Genomic DNA, 17,795 nt, shown 5'->3' with positions numbered 1-17,795 from the left:
AGATCCTGTAGCATGTAGGTTTGTTGCTCCGAAGAGTGCTATCTGATCTGAAATTCCAGACAAGTGTTGATTTCACTAAGTCTGATATCTGTTTACCATATGCATTTTTGCCATGCTTGTTTGAACCTGTTAATGGATGAATTGGTCGTAGCTCAGTGCTAGACTTTTGTTAAGCATCTTGAATTCATCCCTGCCATGTATTTTTTGTCATGTTTGGGTGTTGTAGCATGTTCATCTCATTGCATTTAGTTGGCTACTTGCTATAAATCGCAGACCGGTGTCATTTTCGAATCGCTTGCCATTTCCAAACCGTAACTCCGATTCCGATGATCTTTATATCGTTTTCAAGCGATTTCATCTCATCTTTCCAGTGGCACACTTGGATTTCCAAGTTGAGGCCAGGTTCTTGCATTTCCTGTCTTATCTTGCATATGCATCCCGCATCGCATCCCGCATAGCATACCATCATTGCATCATATTGCTTGATCCTTGCACATGGTTGATTGTATCCTTGTTGCTTGTTTTTCTTGTTTGGGTAGAGCCGGGAGACGAGTTTGCTAACGAGGAGCCCGTTGAGTTTGCTTTCGAGGATCCAGTCAACTCTGACAACTGTGCAGGCAAGATGATCATACCCTCGAAATCACTACTATCTTTGCTATGCTAGTTTGCTCGCTCTTTTGCTATGCCATTGATATGGTGCCTACCACTTGCTTTCAAGCCTCCCAAATTACCATGTCAAACCTCTAACCCACTATGTCCTAGCAAACCGTTGTTTGGCTATGTTACCGCTTTGCTCAGCCCCTCTTATAGCGTTGCTAGTTGCAGGTGAAGATTGAAGGTCGTTCCTTGTTGGAACGTTTATTTACTTGTTGGGATATCATTATATTATCTTGTTATCTTAATGCATCTATACACTTGGTAAAGGGTGGAAGGCTCGGCCTCTCGCCTAGTGTTTTGTTCCACTCTTGCCGCCCTAGTTTTCGTCATATCGGTGTTATGTTCTAGGATTTTGCGTTCCTTACGCGGTTGGGTTATAATGGGAACCCCTTGATAGTTCGCCAAGCTTTTCCAGCAATGCCCAACCTTGGTCTTACCATTTGCCACCTAGCCTCTTTTCCCTTGGGTTTCCGGAGCCCGAGGGTCATCTTATTTTAAACCCCCCCGGGCCAGTGCTCCTCTAAGTGTTGGTCCAACCTAGAGCCCCTTGCAGCGCCACCTCGGGGAAACTTGAGGGCTGGTTTTAGTTGTACGGATTGGTTATCCGATTGTGCCCTGAGAAAGAGATATGTGCAGCTCCTATCATGATTTGTCGGCACATTCGGGCGGTGTTGCTGGTCTTGTTTTAACCTGTCGAAGTGTCTTGAGTAACCGAGATACCGAGTCTGATCGGAACGTCTTGGGAGGAGGTCTATTCCTTCGTTGACCGTGAGAGCTTGTCATGGGCTAAGTTGGGACTCCCCTGCAGGGATTTGAACTTTCGAAAGCCGTGCCCGCGGTTATGGGCAGATGGGAATTTGTTAATGTCCGGTTGTAGATAACTTGAACCTTAACTTAATTAAAATGAATCAACTGAGTGTGTTACCGTGATGGCCTCTTCTCGGCAGAGTCCGGGAAGTGGACACGGTGTTGGAGTAATGTTTGCGCAGGTTGTTCTCTAGTTTCTCGCTCGCGCTTTGCCTCCTCTTCTCGCTCTCTTTTGCGAATAAGTTTAGCCACCATACTATGCTAGTCGCTTGCTGCAGCTCCACATACTTTACCTTGCCTTTCCTATAAGCTTAAATAGTCTTGATCGCGAGGGTGCGAGATTGCTGAGTCCCTGTGGCTCACAGATTACTATTACACCAGATGCAGGGCCTGATGATTCCGCTCCAGGAGACACGTTTGAGCTCAAGTGGGAGTTCGACGAGGACTCTCAACGTTACTATGTTTCCTTTCCTGATGATCAGTAGTGGTGCCCAGTTGGGGGTGATTGGGACCGTGTCACTTGTTGGGTTATCTTTTATTTTGGCGCCGTAGTCGGGCCATGAGTGATTGGTTGATGTAATGTTATTTATGTACTTGATTGATGTGGCGAGTGTAAGCCAACTATGTTATCTTCCCTTTATGATTTATATTACATGAGATGTTGTGAAGATTGCCTAACTTGCGACATATGCCCTCAATGCGTTTATGCCTTTAAGTCGTGCCTCGACACGTGGGAGATATAGTCGCATCGAGGGTGTTACATCTACCTTGGGCATATCATCTCTGCCAAGGGCATAGCAGTGAATTCTGAGAAGGTGTCTGCAATTATGAATTGGGAACCACCTCAGAACGTGAAGCAACTCCGCAGCTTCCTTGGTCTCGCAAGCTATTGACGAAGGTTCGTTGAGAACTTCTCTAAGATCGCGAAGCCTCTTTCCAACCTTCTCCAGAAGCATGTGAAGTACGTTTGGTCTCCTGAATGTGACATCGCTTTCAACACCCTGAAAGAGAAATTAGTCACTGCTCCAGTTCTGACTCCTCCTGATGAATCCAAACCGTTCGAGGTCTTCTGTGATGCTTCTCTTCAAGGTCTTGGTGCAGTGTTGATGCAAGAGAAGAAAGTTGTGGCCTATACTTCTCGCCAGTTGAAGCCCAATGAAAAGAACTACCCCACTCATGACCTTGAGTTGAGTTGTCCATGCTCTTTTGACTTGGAGACATCTCTTATTGGGAAGAAAAGTGGACATCTTCACTGACCACAAGAGTCTCAAGTACATCTTCACTCAGCCTAACCTCAACCTCAGGCAGACTCGTTGGGTCGAAATGATTCAAGAGTATAATTCGAGTATCGAATATACTCCAGGCAAGGCCAATGTAATTGCTGACACATTGAGCAGGAAGGCTTACTGCAATAGTTTGATTCTCAAGCCTTACCAACCCAAGCTTTGTGAAGCTTTTCGCAAACTCAATCTGCAAGTTGTTCCCCAAGGTTTCCTCGCCAACCTCCAAGTCTCTCCTACTTTGGAAGATCAGATTCACGAGGCTCAACTTCTTGATGCTATGGTGAAGAAGGTGAAGATTGGGATTGCCAAGAGTCAACCCAAGTACAAGTGCTATCGCCTTGATGACAAGGATACTCTATTCTTCGAGGATCGCATTGTTGTGCCTAAAGGTGACCTTCGTAAAGTCATTATGAACGAGGCTCACAATTCACTCCTCTCTATCCACCCTGGAAGTACAAAGATGTACCATGACCTCAAGCAGTCGTGTTGGTGGACTCGAATGAAGTACGAGATTGCTCAGTTCGTGAATGAATGTGATGTCTGCAGAAGAGTGAAGGCAGAACACCAACGACCATCTGGTCTCCAACCTCTCACCATTCTAGAATGGAAGTTTGACCACATTGAGATGGACTTCGTGACTGGATTTCCAAAGTCCAAGCGTGGCAATGATGCTATCTTCGTTGTCATCGGCAAACTCACTAAAGTGGCACACTTTCTGCCTATCAAAGAATCTATCACAGCAGCTCAATTGGCAGAGCTATATACCTCTCGGATTGTTTCTCTGCACGGCATTCCGCAGTTGATTTCTTCAGATCGTGGCAGCATCTTCACCTCCAAGTTTTCGGATTCTTTTCAGAAGGCCATGGGCACCAACATCCGTTTCAGCATAGCTTTTCATCCTCAAACTAGTGGTCAAGTCAAGCGTGTCAATCAGATTCTTGAAGATATGCTCAGGGCTTGCGTCATATCTTTCGGCATGACGTGGGAAGATTGTCTTCCATATGCCGAGTTCTCCTACAACAACAGTTTCCAAGCGAGTTCGGGCAAGGCCCCATTTGAAATTCTCTATGGCAGGAAGTGCCGTACTCCTCTTAACTGGTCAGAGACTGGTGAACGTCAACTTCTTGGCAATGACTTGATCAAAAAGGCAGAAGAGATGTGCAAAGTCATTCGTGATAATCTCAAAGCCGCACAATCGCGCCAGAAGAGTTACTATGATAGTAAGCATCGTGACTTGGCCTTCGAGATCGGAGACCATGTTTACCTCCGCGTCTCTCCAATGAAAGGTACTCGTCGCTTCGGTATCAAAGGGAAGCTTGCCCCTAGATACGTGGGTCCTTTCAAGATCTTAAGCAAAAGAGGCAATCTCGCCTATCAACTTGAGCTTCCCTCCAACTTTGCAAACGTGCACGACGTGTTTCATGTCTCTCAACTCCGCAAGTGTTTCAAGGCTCCTGACCGCACCGTCAACTTCGAAGACATTGATCTCCAAGAAGACCTTTCTTATCATGAGCACCCCGTTGCTATTCTTGAAGAAACTGAGCGCAAGACTCCCAACAAGTCAATCAAATTCAAAGTCAAGTGGTCACATCATTCCGACCGTGAAGCCACGTGGGAATGCGAGGATCACCTCCGTTCTGAGTACCCGGAGTTTTTCCAGTCCTAGATCTCGGGACGAGATCCTTTCATAGTGCTGGAGTGTTGTAACACCCCGAATGTAATTTACCTTATTTGTACTCCAACTCTTGCCGTTTCCGGCCCTAAGTTATTTTATTTCCTCATTGCCGGTTTTTTGTCTCCGTGTGTTTTGTTCTTTTTCATGCCTCTCATATCATATCATCATGTGCATTGCATTTGCATACGTGTTCATCTCATGCATCCGAGCATTTTCCCCGTTGTCCGTTTTGCATTCCGGCGCTCCTATGTCCTCCGATGGTCTTTTCTACCTCCTTTCATGTGCGGGTACTAAACGTTTCTAGATTGGACCGAGACTTGCCATGCGGCCTTGGTTTACTACCGGTAGACCGCCTGTCAAGTTTCGTGCCATTTGGACTTCGTTTGATACTCCAATGGTTAACCGAGGGACCGAAAAGACCTCGTGTGTGTTGCAGCCCAACACCCTTCCAAAGTGGCCCAAAACCCACCTAAACCCCTTCCATCATCTAGAGCGTTCGATCATGATCGCGTGGCCGAAAACCGCACCTCATTTGGAGCTTCCTAACTCCCTCTACCCCTTTATAAAGATCCCTACATTCCAAATCCGGGCGAAACCCTAAAATTCCGCTCCCCGCGCCGCCGGACACAACTCCGCCGACGGACACATCCGGTTTGCACCACCGCCGCCACGTGGCGCGCCCCTACTGGCCCGGCCGCATCTCCTTGCCGCCGGCCCGGGAGAGCCCGCGCGCGGCCCCCGCGGCCCAGGGCGCCGCCGCCTCGCCCGAGCGGAGCCTCCGCTCCGACGCCGTCCGCCGTCTCCGGCACCGGCCACCACCGCGGCACCGCCTCTCCATCGTCTCTGTTCCCAAGTCCGGCGAGCTCCACCGCCTCTCCCTCGGATCCAGCGACCCTCGACAACTCCGGCGAACAGTAACTCCGGCGAACCTCGGGATCCGCGCCGGTTGGATCTGAATATGAGATCCACCTCGGTTGACTTTTGCCCCGAAACCCTAATTATTTTGCATTCTTCCACATGCCATAACTCTGCATCCGTAGTTCTGATTCGTGCGTGTAGCATATCAAAATGTTCGTCTCGACGAGTACATCATTTCATCTCATTGCATCATTTTCATTTAAGCTCATCTTGATGCCCGAAATGCTGTTGGAAGAGGGCTATGTGATGATTATGCCAGATCTGTTTCAGCAAATGGCCTTTTGTCATTTTTGCCATGATTAATGTGTGCATGCTATGATCCTGAGCTCTACATGTGTTTTGATGAATGCCATGCCCTCTTTACAGGGGTGTATGCCATGTATTTTTGTGATCTTTGTGGTGACTAGCACAAGCATGCAAAGTAGCTTACTCGGTGATGCTGATTTCAGGGACTTAGAATTTCACTAAGTCCTTGTCCTGATATTGTTTTTATGCCATATGTTCATGTTGTTTCCTAGTGATCCGTGCCTCTTTTGAGGATGATCAGTAAGGATGTTTTGTTAATATTGTGGTGCTCTATTCATCCATGTCTTTTTTTGCAATTATGGAGCACCCTAGCTTGAGTCAATCAAGCTCTACTTTTGCTATAAAATGTTCCTGGCAGATTGTTAACATGTTTAGCGATTTTGCCGAGGTTGTTGCTATTGATCCGTGCATGCTATGTTGTTGTTCTTGCCATGTGTAGCTTCTATGCCATGTCTTCTTGATGGGTGTATGCTTAGTTTGTCATGCAATGCCTCGTAGTGAGTGCATCAAGCTCGTAAACATGCCTACTTGTTAATCTGTTTTGCATGCTCCAGTTTTTCACTAAGTCTGAATCTGTTTATATTTTTGCTATGTTCACATGCTTGCAATTATATTTTCTGATTCCTTTTGGCTTATGGTCACTAAGGGACTTTTGTTATATGCTTAGAGTAGCTTCATGCCATGTCTTGCTTTGCCATGATATATTCCTGTAGCATATAATTATCATGCTCTAAACATTGCTTCCTGATGATAAATTCCTGATATGCTGTTAATTTCAGTAAGTCTGAAACCTGTAATCATTTGCACTTTTGCCATGCTTGTTTGAACCTTTTAATGGATGAATTAGCCCTAGCTAAGTGTTCATCTTTTGTCAAGCATCATGAGTGGATCCCTGCCATGTATTTTGTTGTCATGTTTGGGTGCAGTAGCATGTTGTTCTTGTTGCATTTAGAAGGCTACTTGCTGTTTATCGCAGATCGGTGCCATATTTGTTTTGCTTGCCATTTCCAAACCGCGCATCCGATTCCGGTGGTCTCTATATCGATTTCAACCGAAATCATCTCACCTTTCCAGTGGCACTCTTGGATTTCCAAGTTGAGTCCAGGTTCAATCATTCATTTCCAAATCATGCATATGCATCACATATCGCATCCCGCATATCCTACTATGTTTGCATCATGTTGGTTGAGCATTGCACGTGGTTGATTGTGTTCCTTTTCCTTATTGTTCTTGTTTGGGTAGAGCCGGGAGACGAGTTCATGAACGAGGAGCCCGTTGAGTTCGCTTACGAGGATCAAGGCAACTCCGAGAATTTTGCAGGCAAGATGACCATACCCTCGAAATCACTTCTATCTTTGTTTGCTAGATGCTCGCTCTTTTGCTATGCCTATGCTACGATACCTATCACTTACTTATCATGCCTCCCACATTGCCATGTCAAACCTCTAACCCACCATGTCCTAGTAAACCGTTGGTTGGTTATGTTACCGCCTTGCTCAGCCCCTCTTATAGCGTTGCTAGTTGCAGATGAAGATTGGAGATCGTTCCTTGTTGGAACATGTTTATTGTTGGAATATCACCATATTATCTTGTTTATCTTAATGCACCTATATACTTGGTAAAGGGTGGAAGGCTCGACCTTATGCCTAGTGTTTTGTTCCACTCTTGCCGCCCTAGTTTCCGTCATATCGGTGTTATGTTCCCGGATTTTGCGTTCCTTACACGGTTGGGTTATACTGGGAACCCCTTGACAGTTCGCCTTGAATAAAACTCCTCCAGCAATGCCCAACCTTGGTTTTACCATTTGCCACCTAGCCTATTTTTCCCTTGGGTTTCCGGAGCCCAAGGGTCATCTTTATTAAACCCCCCGGGCCAGTGCTCCTCTGAGTGTTGGTCCGAACTGAGCTGCCTGCGAGGCCACCTCGGGGAAACTTGAGGGTTGGTTTTACTCGTAGCTAGTCTCATCTGAGTGTGCCCTGAGAACGAGATATGTGCAGCTCCTATCGGGATTTTCGGCACATTCAGGCGGTATTGCTGGACTTGTTTTACCATTGTCGAGGATGTCTTGTAACCGGGATGCCGAGTCTGATCGGAATGTCTCGGGAGAAGGAATATCCTTCGTTGACCGTGAGATCTTGTGATGGGTTAAGTTGGGACTCCCCTGCAGGGATTTGAACTTTCGAAAGCCGTGTCCGCGGTTATGGGCAGATGGGAATTTGTTAATGTTCGGTTATAGATAACATGAAACTTAACTTAATTAAAATGCATCAACCGCGTGTGTAATTGTGATGGTCTCTTTTCGGCGGAGTCCGAGAAGTGAACACGGTGTTGGAGTAATGCTTGACGTAGGTTGTTCTAGGATCACTTCTTGATCATAGTTGTTCGACCGTGCTTTTGCCTTCTCTTCTCGCTCTCATTTGCGTATGTTAGCCATCATATATGATAGTCGCTTGCTGCAGCTCCACATCGTACCTTTGACTTACCTATAAGCTTAAATAGTCTTGATCGCGAGGGTGTGAGATTGCTGAGTCCCCGTGACTCACAAATTACTTCCGAAACCAGATGCAGAGACCGATGATTCCGCTCCAGATGATATGACTGAGCTCAAGTGGGAGTTTGATGAAGACTTTTATCGTTACTATGTGTATTTCCCAGATGACCAGTAGTGGTGCCCAGTTGAGGTGATCGGGGACTTTGTCGCATTTGGGGTTTATTTTTATTTTGGTTCTGTAGTCGGATCCTGAGTGTATTGGATGAATGTAATGACTTATTTATGTATTTGTGTGACGTGGCGAGTGTAAGCCAACTATGTACTTTTCCCCTTTATTTATTTATATGGGTTGTTGTGAAGATTACCTCATTTGCGACGTTGCTTTCAATGTGGTTATGCCTCTAAGTCGTACTTCGACACGTAGGAGATATAGTCGCATCGAGGACGTTACAAACGGGATGACGGTTTAGTCGATGGTGGGGAGTTCGGATCAACGGAGGTCGAAGGGCAATAGCGGGCCACTTGATTGAGACTTGGTTAAGTCGACTAACTCGCGAGGCCCCAAAGTCTAAAGGCAACTAAATCTTGAGTTCTCCATCGGACGGCGATCCCGTTTCCGAAGCAAACCCACCGTTATCCAAGCAGCACGGAGGAGCAGCCAGTCACAGCTCGGCCACGTACTGCTTTTCCCCTACGCCGCACGAAGCAATGGCGACCTCGCCGGCGCTGCTCTCGCGGCAGTACGCGCGCCCCTCCCCTCCTCCTCTCCCCCGCCAGCCCCTCGCGCCTTCGCCCGTCGCCGCGGCCTTCCCTCCGGTGCGGCTGCGCGTCCGCCGCGGGCCTTCCCCAGCCCAAGCCAAGTTCGGCAAGTTCGACGCCGCGGAAGCCCCCACGGAGGCCGAGCCGGCGACATCGGAGGCCGATGGCGCGGTGGAGCAGGCGGTGCAGGAGGATGACAGGTCAGGCACGCGGGAAACGCCGCCGTGTTGCTTTGGATTGTGGCGCGTCTGACTGACCGCGTGCGCTGTCTCTGTGGTTTCAGTTGCTTGCCGTCGGATTTGCAAGGCGCGATATGGCAGTCGGGGAAGGCCAGCGCTGATTTCGTCAACTCCGGCGGCATGCGAGGAATTGTAGGTTTCCGATTGTCCATATACACTGATTTTGGCTCAACCTTAACCTGCTGTGAAATTTCTGCATTTTTTACTTGGAATGCCATGGAACAGTTTCAGTGTTCAAGTCCCATCCACCATTATATTCTTGTGTCGCTCATACAGTTTTGCCATCTCGCATCGCGATCTCACTGTTGATGATCTGTTCTTGTGTTATCATCATTGCTGTAGGCAGAGCTGCTGATCCCCCAGCTGGAGTTCCTCAACCAGGAAGGAGCGCAGGCCGAGGTCTGGGCGCTGTCGAGGATACTCCTCGACACACTCGCGGAAGAGACTGGCCAGGTTTGGATGCAAGGTCATTTAGCGATGAATAAATGCAGCTTTTGCTCTGTCTAATCCATCTGCAGTTGCATGACCCTAGCTCACTGATTTTATCATCCACACAGATAATAAATGGCCAGTTATCTCCCATTTTGAGCTCTGTTTTAAATGTCCCTGATTAAAGGCCTCCATCCATAGTGAATCGTGTCCTTTAAGTACCTTGAATATCTGTTCTTTACATTCAACTTGCTGTCTGTCTACAACAGGTAGTTAAGGCCGTCTTCCCTGACGCTGGAGTGGCTGCCCTTCTGAAGCATCAGTGGAAAGATGCAAAGTTCAAGTGTGCTAGGTATTGCCTTGCTTTCAGTAGCCCAGCCATAGTGGTGGATGGATTCCTTATTCAAATTTTGTGCACATGTTATATGTAATGGTCCATTTTTCTATTCATGTTACATGCTGCTAGCACTATTTTTAGTGAAGCGCATTAATTTTGTTGCTAAGATCTTTCCAGTAAATTCTCCCCAAATGATTCGTGGCGTGGATATCATATTTTTCTAGACAGGTTCGCAGGATAGGACAAGATGTGGACCAATTTGAGTTTCTTTAGAGAAGTAGTAGATGTTATTAGTTGCTTCTGTCTTGAAGGCATAAAAGATGATTACCATGAGATTTCTTGTCAATCTAAAATCTGTCTATTTTCTTATTTTGATTTGCAGTCTTAGTGACCGAAAGCCAGTTGATACTGATGACGGAGTTGTTGTTATGATTATCCCTGATCACCAGATGCTTGAATCTGTTGAACGCATCGCATCTCAACTCGCTGATGATCCCGTATGTAACTTATGCCTGATCAAGTTTTTAATGTTCGCAGATACATGTGCTTTAGTTTATAGTAAGGAAAATGAATTCCATCTTTTGTGTCCCAAGCAAAATTGGTAGGATAGGATCAGCATGTGTATTTACAGGTCATTTTGGCATGCATGTATATTTGTAGGATCTATATTCATTTGCACATCAGCTTAGCATAGCCATCGCATGGCATTTTTCATTTGCGCAAGCACATCCATCTATGTTCACATCTTGTATAATTTGTTCAACAGTCTGCATATCACAATTATCATTTGTATGTATGTTCCACTCAATATGGTATCTTAAAATAACTTCCAGTTTTAATCCACTGAAGATAAGACCTCTTGTCATGTGGAACCCACGTCTTGTTAGTGGAGATGTTGGAGTGGGATATAATGTTCGGAATCTACGCAAAAATTTCTTAAGGTAAGTGAACGGAAACATCTGTACATTGTTGCCTCTCTATGTGTACTATCGGTATTTTCCGGGACATAAACAGTTGTTGATTGTGGATATCAGAGTATGGATGTGTCTTGAAAAATATGAGAATATGGACTGAGAAACATCTTCTCTACCACTATATGTAACTGTTTCTAGTTGCCTCAACATAAATAAGTACCAAGTTACAGAAACAGATCCCGTCAAAGAGTTATGAATAGTGAATTAGTGATGCATCTTTATGAAACCATACCGAAAAGCTCTGAAGTATGGTCAACTATAATATACCTATAAATGATGGTCATCTTTACAAATTTCATGTTATTAAAATATTTATGGTCTCTTTTGCCCACTGTATTTCCCTGTGTCTTTTTCTAACATCCATCACCCATTTTGCAGTACTTTTACCACTGTTTACTCGATGAGGCCGCTGCCTACCGGTGCAATCTTCAGATGCTATCCTGAGTGCGTCGATATTTGTTGCCTTTTTCTACAATCCAAATAAATGTTCAGTAAAATAATAGGCTAAAGATATCTGTTATTCATGTTTCAGAAAGTGGAAAGTGTTCTATGATGATCCAAAAAGACCCAATCGGTATTTGCTCGCCAGAGAATCTTCGAGTCGTCCTGATGCAACAGATATTGAGGTTAGACATTGTATATCTGATTTGATCTGCATGATTAGATTTTTGTCCATCACTATGCTGCGTGTGTGTTCCTTTTAGTACTTGGTAAGTTGAATCACTACTGTCGAAAAAACGAGTCTGATATTGGACCGTGTATAGAAGCTGCAAGCACCCAAGAGCCAACTGATTTCTCAAACTCTAGGAATCATTGTGACATTGTGTGACTGACCACAGACACATTAAGCTGTCAAACAACTGACACTCTATACAAGACAGAGAACAAGAAGTCACCCTGGGCCTACTAGCTAGACGACCAGCCATTATTTTTAATAGTACAAGTTAGAGAACATCATTTTAGAAATCCATTTGCAAATATCTACACCAAATGCTAGTGTTGCCCATATTTTTTTTGCATTTTGCAGAGATTAGTGACACCATTCTAATCTGCAGATAATATTTGGTGGTGGCGGCGCCAGTGAGCAACCTGAAGAGGAGCCTTCAATGATGACCAATGTCATGGCCGCGTTTAGCTCCGTGAGCCGGTTTATGAGAGTCATCTCCAAGTGAAAATCCCAGGCAGTTCTCTCCACATTTGAAGCCATCGTAAGCACCGCCAAAGAGGATTTGGTTCAGGCGCACGGTGGATATGGTGGTTCTTGGGCAACTTCATTGCGTGGGCAGGGACTACACGCTACTGCTGTTCAGAAAGCAGAGAAGTTCAGAACAATGGTTTGCATGCATGCACTTGGTCGTTAGCAAAGGTTACAACTGTGTCTGCATACTGCACACGCATCATATGACCATGAAATTCGCAGTTTTGTAACTGGATCAAAGCTAGTGTACATAGATATTCTCTTCTGGAAGTAACGGAGATCTGAATATGAGACACGTCACTCCTCAAGCACGTTTGAGCAAGCAAGACAACACTAGCTTCTACGACTCCGAGTTAAAGAGCGAGTATTCTCCAAGGCGACATTGTCCTCAAAAAGGTCGTGTATCCACAGTCCCAAAGCAAGCTCCGCCTAAAATGGGGATCAATCGACACATTTTCAGCAATTATGCTACAGTCACTATATATGTATGTACACCAAATGATCAAATTAGCCCACAAACACAACTCAGAACCTTCAGCTAACTAATTAATGTGCTCCCTGCTTTTCACAGGTGAGGTGGAAGCAGTAGCACTAGTGGAGCCCGATGACAGTGCCAGCGACGGCTGCAAGAACGACATCTTCTTCCCGTTCGGAGAACCGCTCTGTGTCGCCCCCGTCGACGACCGTGCCAGCAACGGCGACGAACAGGCGGTGGACGCCGCACTCGACGGGCCCAGCCCGAGGTGCTCCCCCCACTCGAGCCCCTTGCCGCCTCCGGCAGCCGGCTTGCCGACGTACGACGTGATGGCGGCCGCGAGCGCTGTGTGGAAGCCCGGGTCCGACGTGATCGCCTTGGCGATCGTGTCGGTGAGCACGATCGGCGCTGTCGTGCATGTTCCGCCGCCGCTAAACTGGGCCGCCCTCTGCTGCACCTGCGCCGGCTGGTAGAGGGACGCCACCGAGGCTTGCTGCCTTCCGTTGATGCCACTCAGCGCGGCCTGGAATGAGTTCTTGCCGACACCGTTGTAGGGCGCGCCGGACGAGGGTCCGTAGCTCAGGTACGATCCAACGCCGGCCGGCCACGCGGTGGCGCCGGGCAGGCTGCTCGCACCAGAGCCGGAGAAGGAGAAGTTCGTGGAAGGGTACCTACCAGCACTGCTGCTGTGTCCGTGAGAGTCGGGGAAGCTGGAGGAGAATCTTTTGGTGTTGCTGAGGGAGAAGGCCTGCTGCGAGGCAGTCTGCGAGGTGAGATCGAGGGTGATGGTGGGGTACGACGGGGTGGCGCTGATGGACGCGCCGGCAGCGGCCGGGAGGAAGAACGGCCGGCCGCCCAGCTGGCTCGAGGGGTCGACGGTGCTCACCGCTGGGAGGCCGAACCTGAGGCCGTGGAGGTTGGAGGCGGCGGAGGGGAAGCCGAGCGAGGTGGAGGAGCCTGACATGAGCATGGACGCGGCCGCGGAGGTGGTGGAGGCCATGGCGGCTGCGGAGGCGGAGAGCGGGTGGTTGTGCGCGCCCTCGTAGGTGGTGATGAGGATCGACATGTCCTCGGCACATCTCTGCACCTGGGAAACATAATGTACGTTCATGTCAGTCGGTCACCATGGCGAGGAAGGATGCTGCCATTGAAAAGAAAGCCGAGCGCGAGTTTTAAAGCATTTTTGATTAGTCCGCTCAAGTGCAAATCCCCGCTACTGCTATTACCAAAGAGAAGATTGTCTTTTCTTTTACACCGAGCGAACATATGTACACACGCATTTGCACATGAAGTTCTTGTGCAACTGGTGTACCAATTTCCACATTTGAATTTTGTATATTTATTATTTTTCAATGTGAAGGTATATCTAAAATTTTGTTATTAGTTAGTGGCAATTTCAGATGTTTTTGAGAACTTTGAGCATGGATGTATTTTTGGCATTAGGTGCATCGGTCATATGAGAGCCCTAAATGCACATCATATACTACCTTCGTCCTGATTTATTGGTCTCCATTATAATCTGTGCCGTATTTTGACCATAAATTTAACTAACAAAATGTTCACGCATGTCAATTTTTGATGACATGCATTGACATTTTTGTCAGTTAAATCTTTGGTCAAAATTTAGCACAAATTACAAAAAAGACTAATAAACCAGGACGGAGGTAGTATTTGTTAAATACTCGAATATGAATCGAGAAGACATATGGTGGATCATTAGACATTTTGGAAAGACATGTAATGTTTGTAGTAGGTTTTATAGTATAAGGTAAAAGAATAAGAAGATATTTTTAGGGTCTTTGTATTTTTGAGTGGACTTGGTTGATCAAGTGGGCAGACAGCACACATGTGGCGACGCTGGCCCAACCCAAAGCCCATCATACTCTCCAGCATTTCTGAAGCCCCATCGGCCATGTGGAATTACTCCCTCTGTCCGGAAATACTTGTCCAAAGAATGGATGTATCTAGATGTATTTTAATTTTAGATACACCCATTTGTATCCATTTCTATGACAAGTATTTCCAAACGGAGGGAGTAGTTTGTTTCGATGTGATCAGCCTAAACCCCAACAGCACCGTTGACGTTGCCGCCGCCGATCGAGAAGTCACGCTCCCATCGCCACCAGAGAGAGGCAGAGAGCCCGACGGCGACACCGTTGCCAAGGCAGGAGAGGTGCACACCTCCCTACACGGCTCCGGCCCTGGCGATCAGATCAGGTTCCGATCTCCGAGTCCGACCCCCAGTGCCCGCCCGATTCGATCCGCTAGTTCCCTCCCTGGTGGCGCTAGTGCACGATCGCTTGATTTATGGAGTTTTGACCCCGGATTTGGGACCATGTATGTACACAAAGTTGTACTCCCTCCGTTCCTAAATATAAGACCTTTTAGGGATTTCACTGTAGACTATATACGAAACAAAATGAGTGAATCTATACTGAATATTATTAATGTTGGGACACTTATTTTGGGACGGAGGAAGTACTTGTTATCGAATCTCTAATAGGAGTTGTATGATGCACCAACATCTTGCAGGTATAAGCTCGACTTTTCTTGAACGCTCAAGCAGTGTGCGAGAATTACAAATAGAGGGAGTGCTAAGTAAGTCGCATTGCGATGTTCCGAAGCAACACATGTATCTTGGTCATGTTTGGTCTGCGAAACACACCTTGCCGCAGATTCTTTAGTACCATGTGTTTGGGTTGTTTTGCAATGTATGACAGTGAATAACATACCTGTTTTCTGACAGGGCACCCTGTTGCGATGGTGCAGCGGTAGTAGGCGCGTGGACATGGGTTCCCCTTGGATATCTTCTGCCCGTATTTCCTCCACTGGCACCCATCGTTCATCTGAACACCAACAAACCACGAATCACACATATACAGGTATCCCAGTCATTTAATTTTCTAGTCACTTGTGTACGTTGTTTACGTATATGTACGTACCGTTGGTGTGTCACACCTAGCCCTCACCGACACCCTGGCCTTCTTGGCCAGGGGCTGCTGGGCCACCTCCTCCTCGGCCTCCGCGCCACCACCGGTGCTCCTCGGGTTCTTCGGTACTTTGCTCGATGTTGTTGTTGTCTCTGTGGCGGCGTCATCCTCGGAGCTGCCTCCAGGGCTCAACGTCAGCACATCTGGCTGCACCTTCATCTCACTTTGACCAGCTGCACCAATAGCTTTGCCCGATGAAAGTCCAAGAGAGATGCACTTGCCGTCTGCATTATTAGTGCCGGTCCGGATCTCTTCTCCCATGTCCTGCCTACTCGTGCTCGCGCTCGTTCCGAGGCGTAAAGAGACGAATCTGGGGTCCTTGACGCCGTCGGCAGACGATGTGTGCTCCGGTGAGCCCACGGCGAGTTTTTTGCCTCGTCCTTGCTGGTGGAGAACATCGAACTGCTTCTGAAGGGATCGATGGTCCTCCACCATCCGTGACAACATCGTCTTCAGCCTCTCGTTCTCTTTTCTCACTTCGCCCATCTCTGCCCTTGTGGACGCAATCTTGTCTTCTTGAGCCTGAATGGATGAAAGCGAAACCTGTTATTAGTTACATACTCATTGATGAAGTAAATCACATATGATAATGGCTAATTGGCTACTTGGCTACTTGGCTTAGTGTGTATGTATTACTTGGCAGTTGGCACTAACTACATTTGCAAGTAGGAAGATGAACAATACAATAGGAAAATATAAATAGCTGATAGGTGTAGGTTCTTTTTTCATGAATTAGTTGAGGAATTTCAGGGTAATTAATAATTTTTACTGCCCTTCTGAAATAAAAAAGAATAAAAGGGGGATACGTAGTACCAGACCCTGCCTTATGTAACTAATTACGAAAAGTTGTGCCTTTTATATGTTTGTTGAACGTGTTTGATAATTATGTACCTCCTTTTTTGCGCTTGACTGGTTTTGCAAGAACCTGAAAAACTTGCCATCCGAGGCCCGATGATCATCTCCCATCTGCAACACCAACATGAAAGTCTATATTATTATAACATGAGCAAACAATTCGTAACATCATGAATTTATTGGAGGACAAGCTGTGGAAAAATCCATTTCTTGGCTTATCCACATGTTTAATTTGACTGTTCTACGAGCACCAGGATGGCAGGATCTGTGGTCCCTAAAGATGATCACCTGATTGATTTTGACATCAATCAGAAAGAGAAGTCCCTGACTTCCATTCATGGATCAAGAACCACATCCCAGAGAAGAGAGAAACTCAGCCAAGTCCTAACCACTAGTCCAAAGCATACTTATCCAAATAAATGAACACTCATTAAGAAAAGAAAAATCAAACTCTTTGGAGCATATAAAAGCACAAACACAAAATCAAGAGAAGTAATTAAACAGTTCCAAACCTGATCTTTCAGCCGATCTTCATGGCCGCCAAGCTGCCTCTGGTCTCCCTTGATCATTTCGATCTCCTTCCACAGAAGACAAGCTTATCTCTCGTTGGTCCAAGGCAAACGTCCTTCTCCTCTCTCTAGCTTCTCTAGCCTTCCAACCCTTTCTTCTCTAGCCCTGCACCAGCCCTGCCATGGCCTTGTATATATATAGAGAGGCTACTAGCTAGACGCCTAGACCATGGCCTCGACCTTCTCTCTATCTTCCCCGGCCCTCTCCTGTTTGGACGAGCTATATTTCTGGCTTAAACAAACGCCGTACGCCGGTGCTTACCTACGCTGATCGATTAGGCGGTCAACGTCATCAGAAATGTCAAACCACAGCCGCACTCTTTGGTGAAGACTCGCAGAAAGCCAGAAAAATACAGTACATATATCGGCAGAGGAGACTGAGATTTATATTACGTGTGTGGAATAGGCTTCAACGTGCGCAACATGCTGCTGTTGTGAGGCCAGTTATAACTAAGATGCGCGTCCAGACTGTGTGTTACATACGTCGTCGAGCGCGTCCGTCCGACGACGGTGATGAAGCTTCCTGCCAGTCCTCATCGTCGGCGTCATCGGCTCGGCCCATTATTATGGCTGGAGAGACTCTGTCGTCAAGCAAGGAATCGCTTTCAGACTAAATTTCAGTCCTGCGTAGGGCCATTCGTCAGAGGAAGTTCAGTCATATTCGCTCATACATATATGTCTTTGATCCATGTAATGAGATTTGGTGAGAGGGAGGGCAAGACGGCCGGCCCCATGTGTCTCCCAGTCTAAGTCAGAATTTCCTGCCAGAAAGAAGTCCATTTAATTTGGCGGCGTACTTGTCAGTATACTGTAGTTATGTAAGTACAGTATAT

At 46.8% G+C, this 17,795-nt stretch overlaps 2 protein-coding genes across 2 annotated transcripts; one reads left to right on the top strand and one right to left on the bottom strand.

Annotated features, from left to right (window-relative positions):
• The first annotated feature begins 8,784 nt into the window (after positions 1–8,784).
• On the top strand, positions 8,785–12,381 carry LOC125519870 (DUF1995 domain protein, putative (DUF1995)). The gene is made up of 9 exons (XM_048684645.2): positions 8,785–9,096; positions 9,180–9,267; positions 9,478–9,588; positions 9,834–9,916; positions 10,284–10,398; positions 10,751–10,842; positions 11,254–11,319; positions 11,408–11,501; positions 11,931–12,381. Exons 1-9 carry the CDS (start codon positions 8,846–8,848, stop codon positions 12,045–12,047), a joined length of 1,017 nt encoding a protein of 338 aa, XP_048540602.2. The 5' UTR covers positions 8,785–8,845; the 3' UTR covers positions 12,048–12,381.
• A 129-nt stretch (positions 12,382–12,510) lies between these two features.
• On the bottom strand, positions 12,511–17,362 carry LOC125519868 (WRKY transcription factor 72B-like). Its single transcript, XM_048684644.2, has 5 exons — positions 16,906–17,362; positions 16,430–16,504; positions 15,491–16,060; positions 15,281–15,394; positions 12,511–13,635 (listed from the first exon to the last, which is right to left on the bottom strand). Exons 1-5 carry the CDS (start codon positions 16,960–16,962, stop codon positions 12,616–12,618), a joined length of 1,836 nt encoding a protein of 611 aa, XP_048540601.2. The 5' UTR covers positions 16,963–17,362; the 3' UTR covers positions 12,511–12,615.
• Positions 17,363–17,795: the final 433 nt, after the last annotated feature.

Source organism: Triticum urartu, chromosome 7A (assembly GCF_056163025.1).
Source record: "Triticum urartu cultivar PI428250 chromosome 7A, HENAU_Tu73, whole genome shotgun sequence".
In the NCBI taxonomy this organism is placed as follows: domain Eukaryota; kingdom Viridiplantae; phylum Streptophyta; class Magnoliopsida; order Poales; family Poaceae; genus Triticum; species Triticum urartu.
Note: the sequence above shows the minus strand (reverse complement) of the source record. Positions and strands in the feature narration are given on the sequence as shown.

Excerpts from the sequence above, each read along its gene's own strand:
- LOC125519870 (XM_048684645.2), top strand. The coding sequence starts at position 8,846 with ATGGCGACCTCGCCGGCGCTGCTCTCGCGGCAGTACGCGCGCCCCTCC. Across the intron at positions 9,097-9,179 it reads GCGGTGCAGGAGGATGACAG|TTGCTTGCCGTCGGATTTGC; the intron begins GTCAGGCACGCG and ends CTGTGGTTTCAG. Across the intron at positions 9,268-9,477 it reads CCGGCGGCATGCGAGGAATT|GCAGAGCTGCTGATCCCCCA; the intron begins GTAGGTTTCCGA and ends TCATTGCTGTAG.
- LOC125519868 (XM_048684644.2), bottom strand. The coding sequence starts at position 16,962 with ATGATCAAGGGAGACCAGAGGCAGCTTGGCGGCCATGAAGATCGGCTG. Across the intron at positions 15,395-15,490 it reads CTAGGTGTGACACACCAACG|ATGAACGATGGGTGCCAGTG; the intron begins GTACGTACATAT and ends GTTGGTGTTCAG. Across the intron at positions 13,636-15,280 it reads GGTGCCCTGTCAGAAAACAG|GTGCAGAGATGTGCCGAGGA; the intron begins GTATGTTATTCA and ends TATGTTTCCCAG.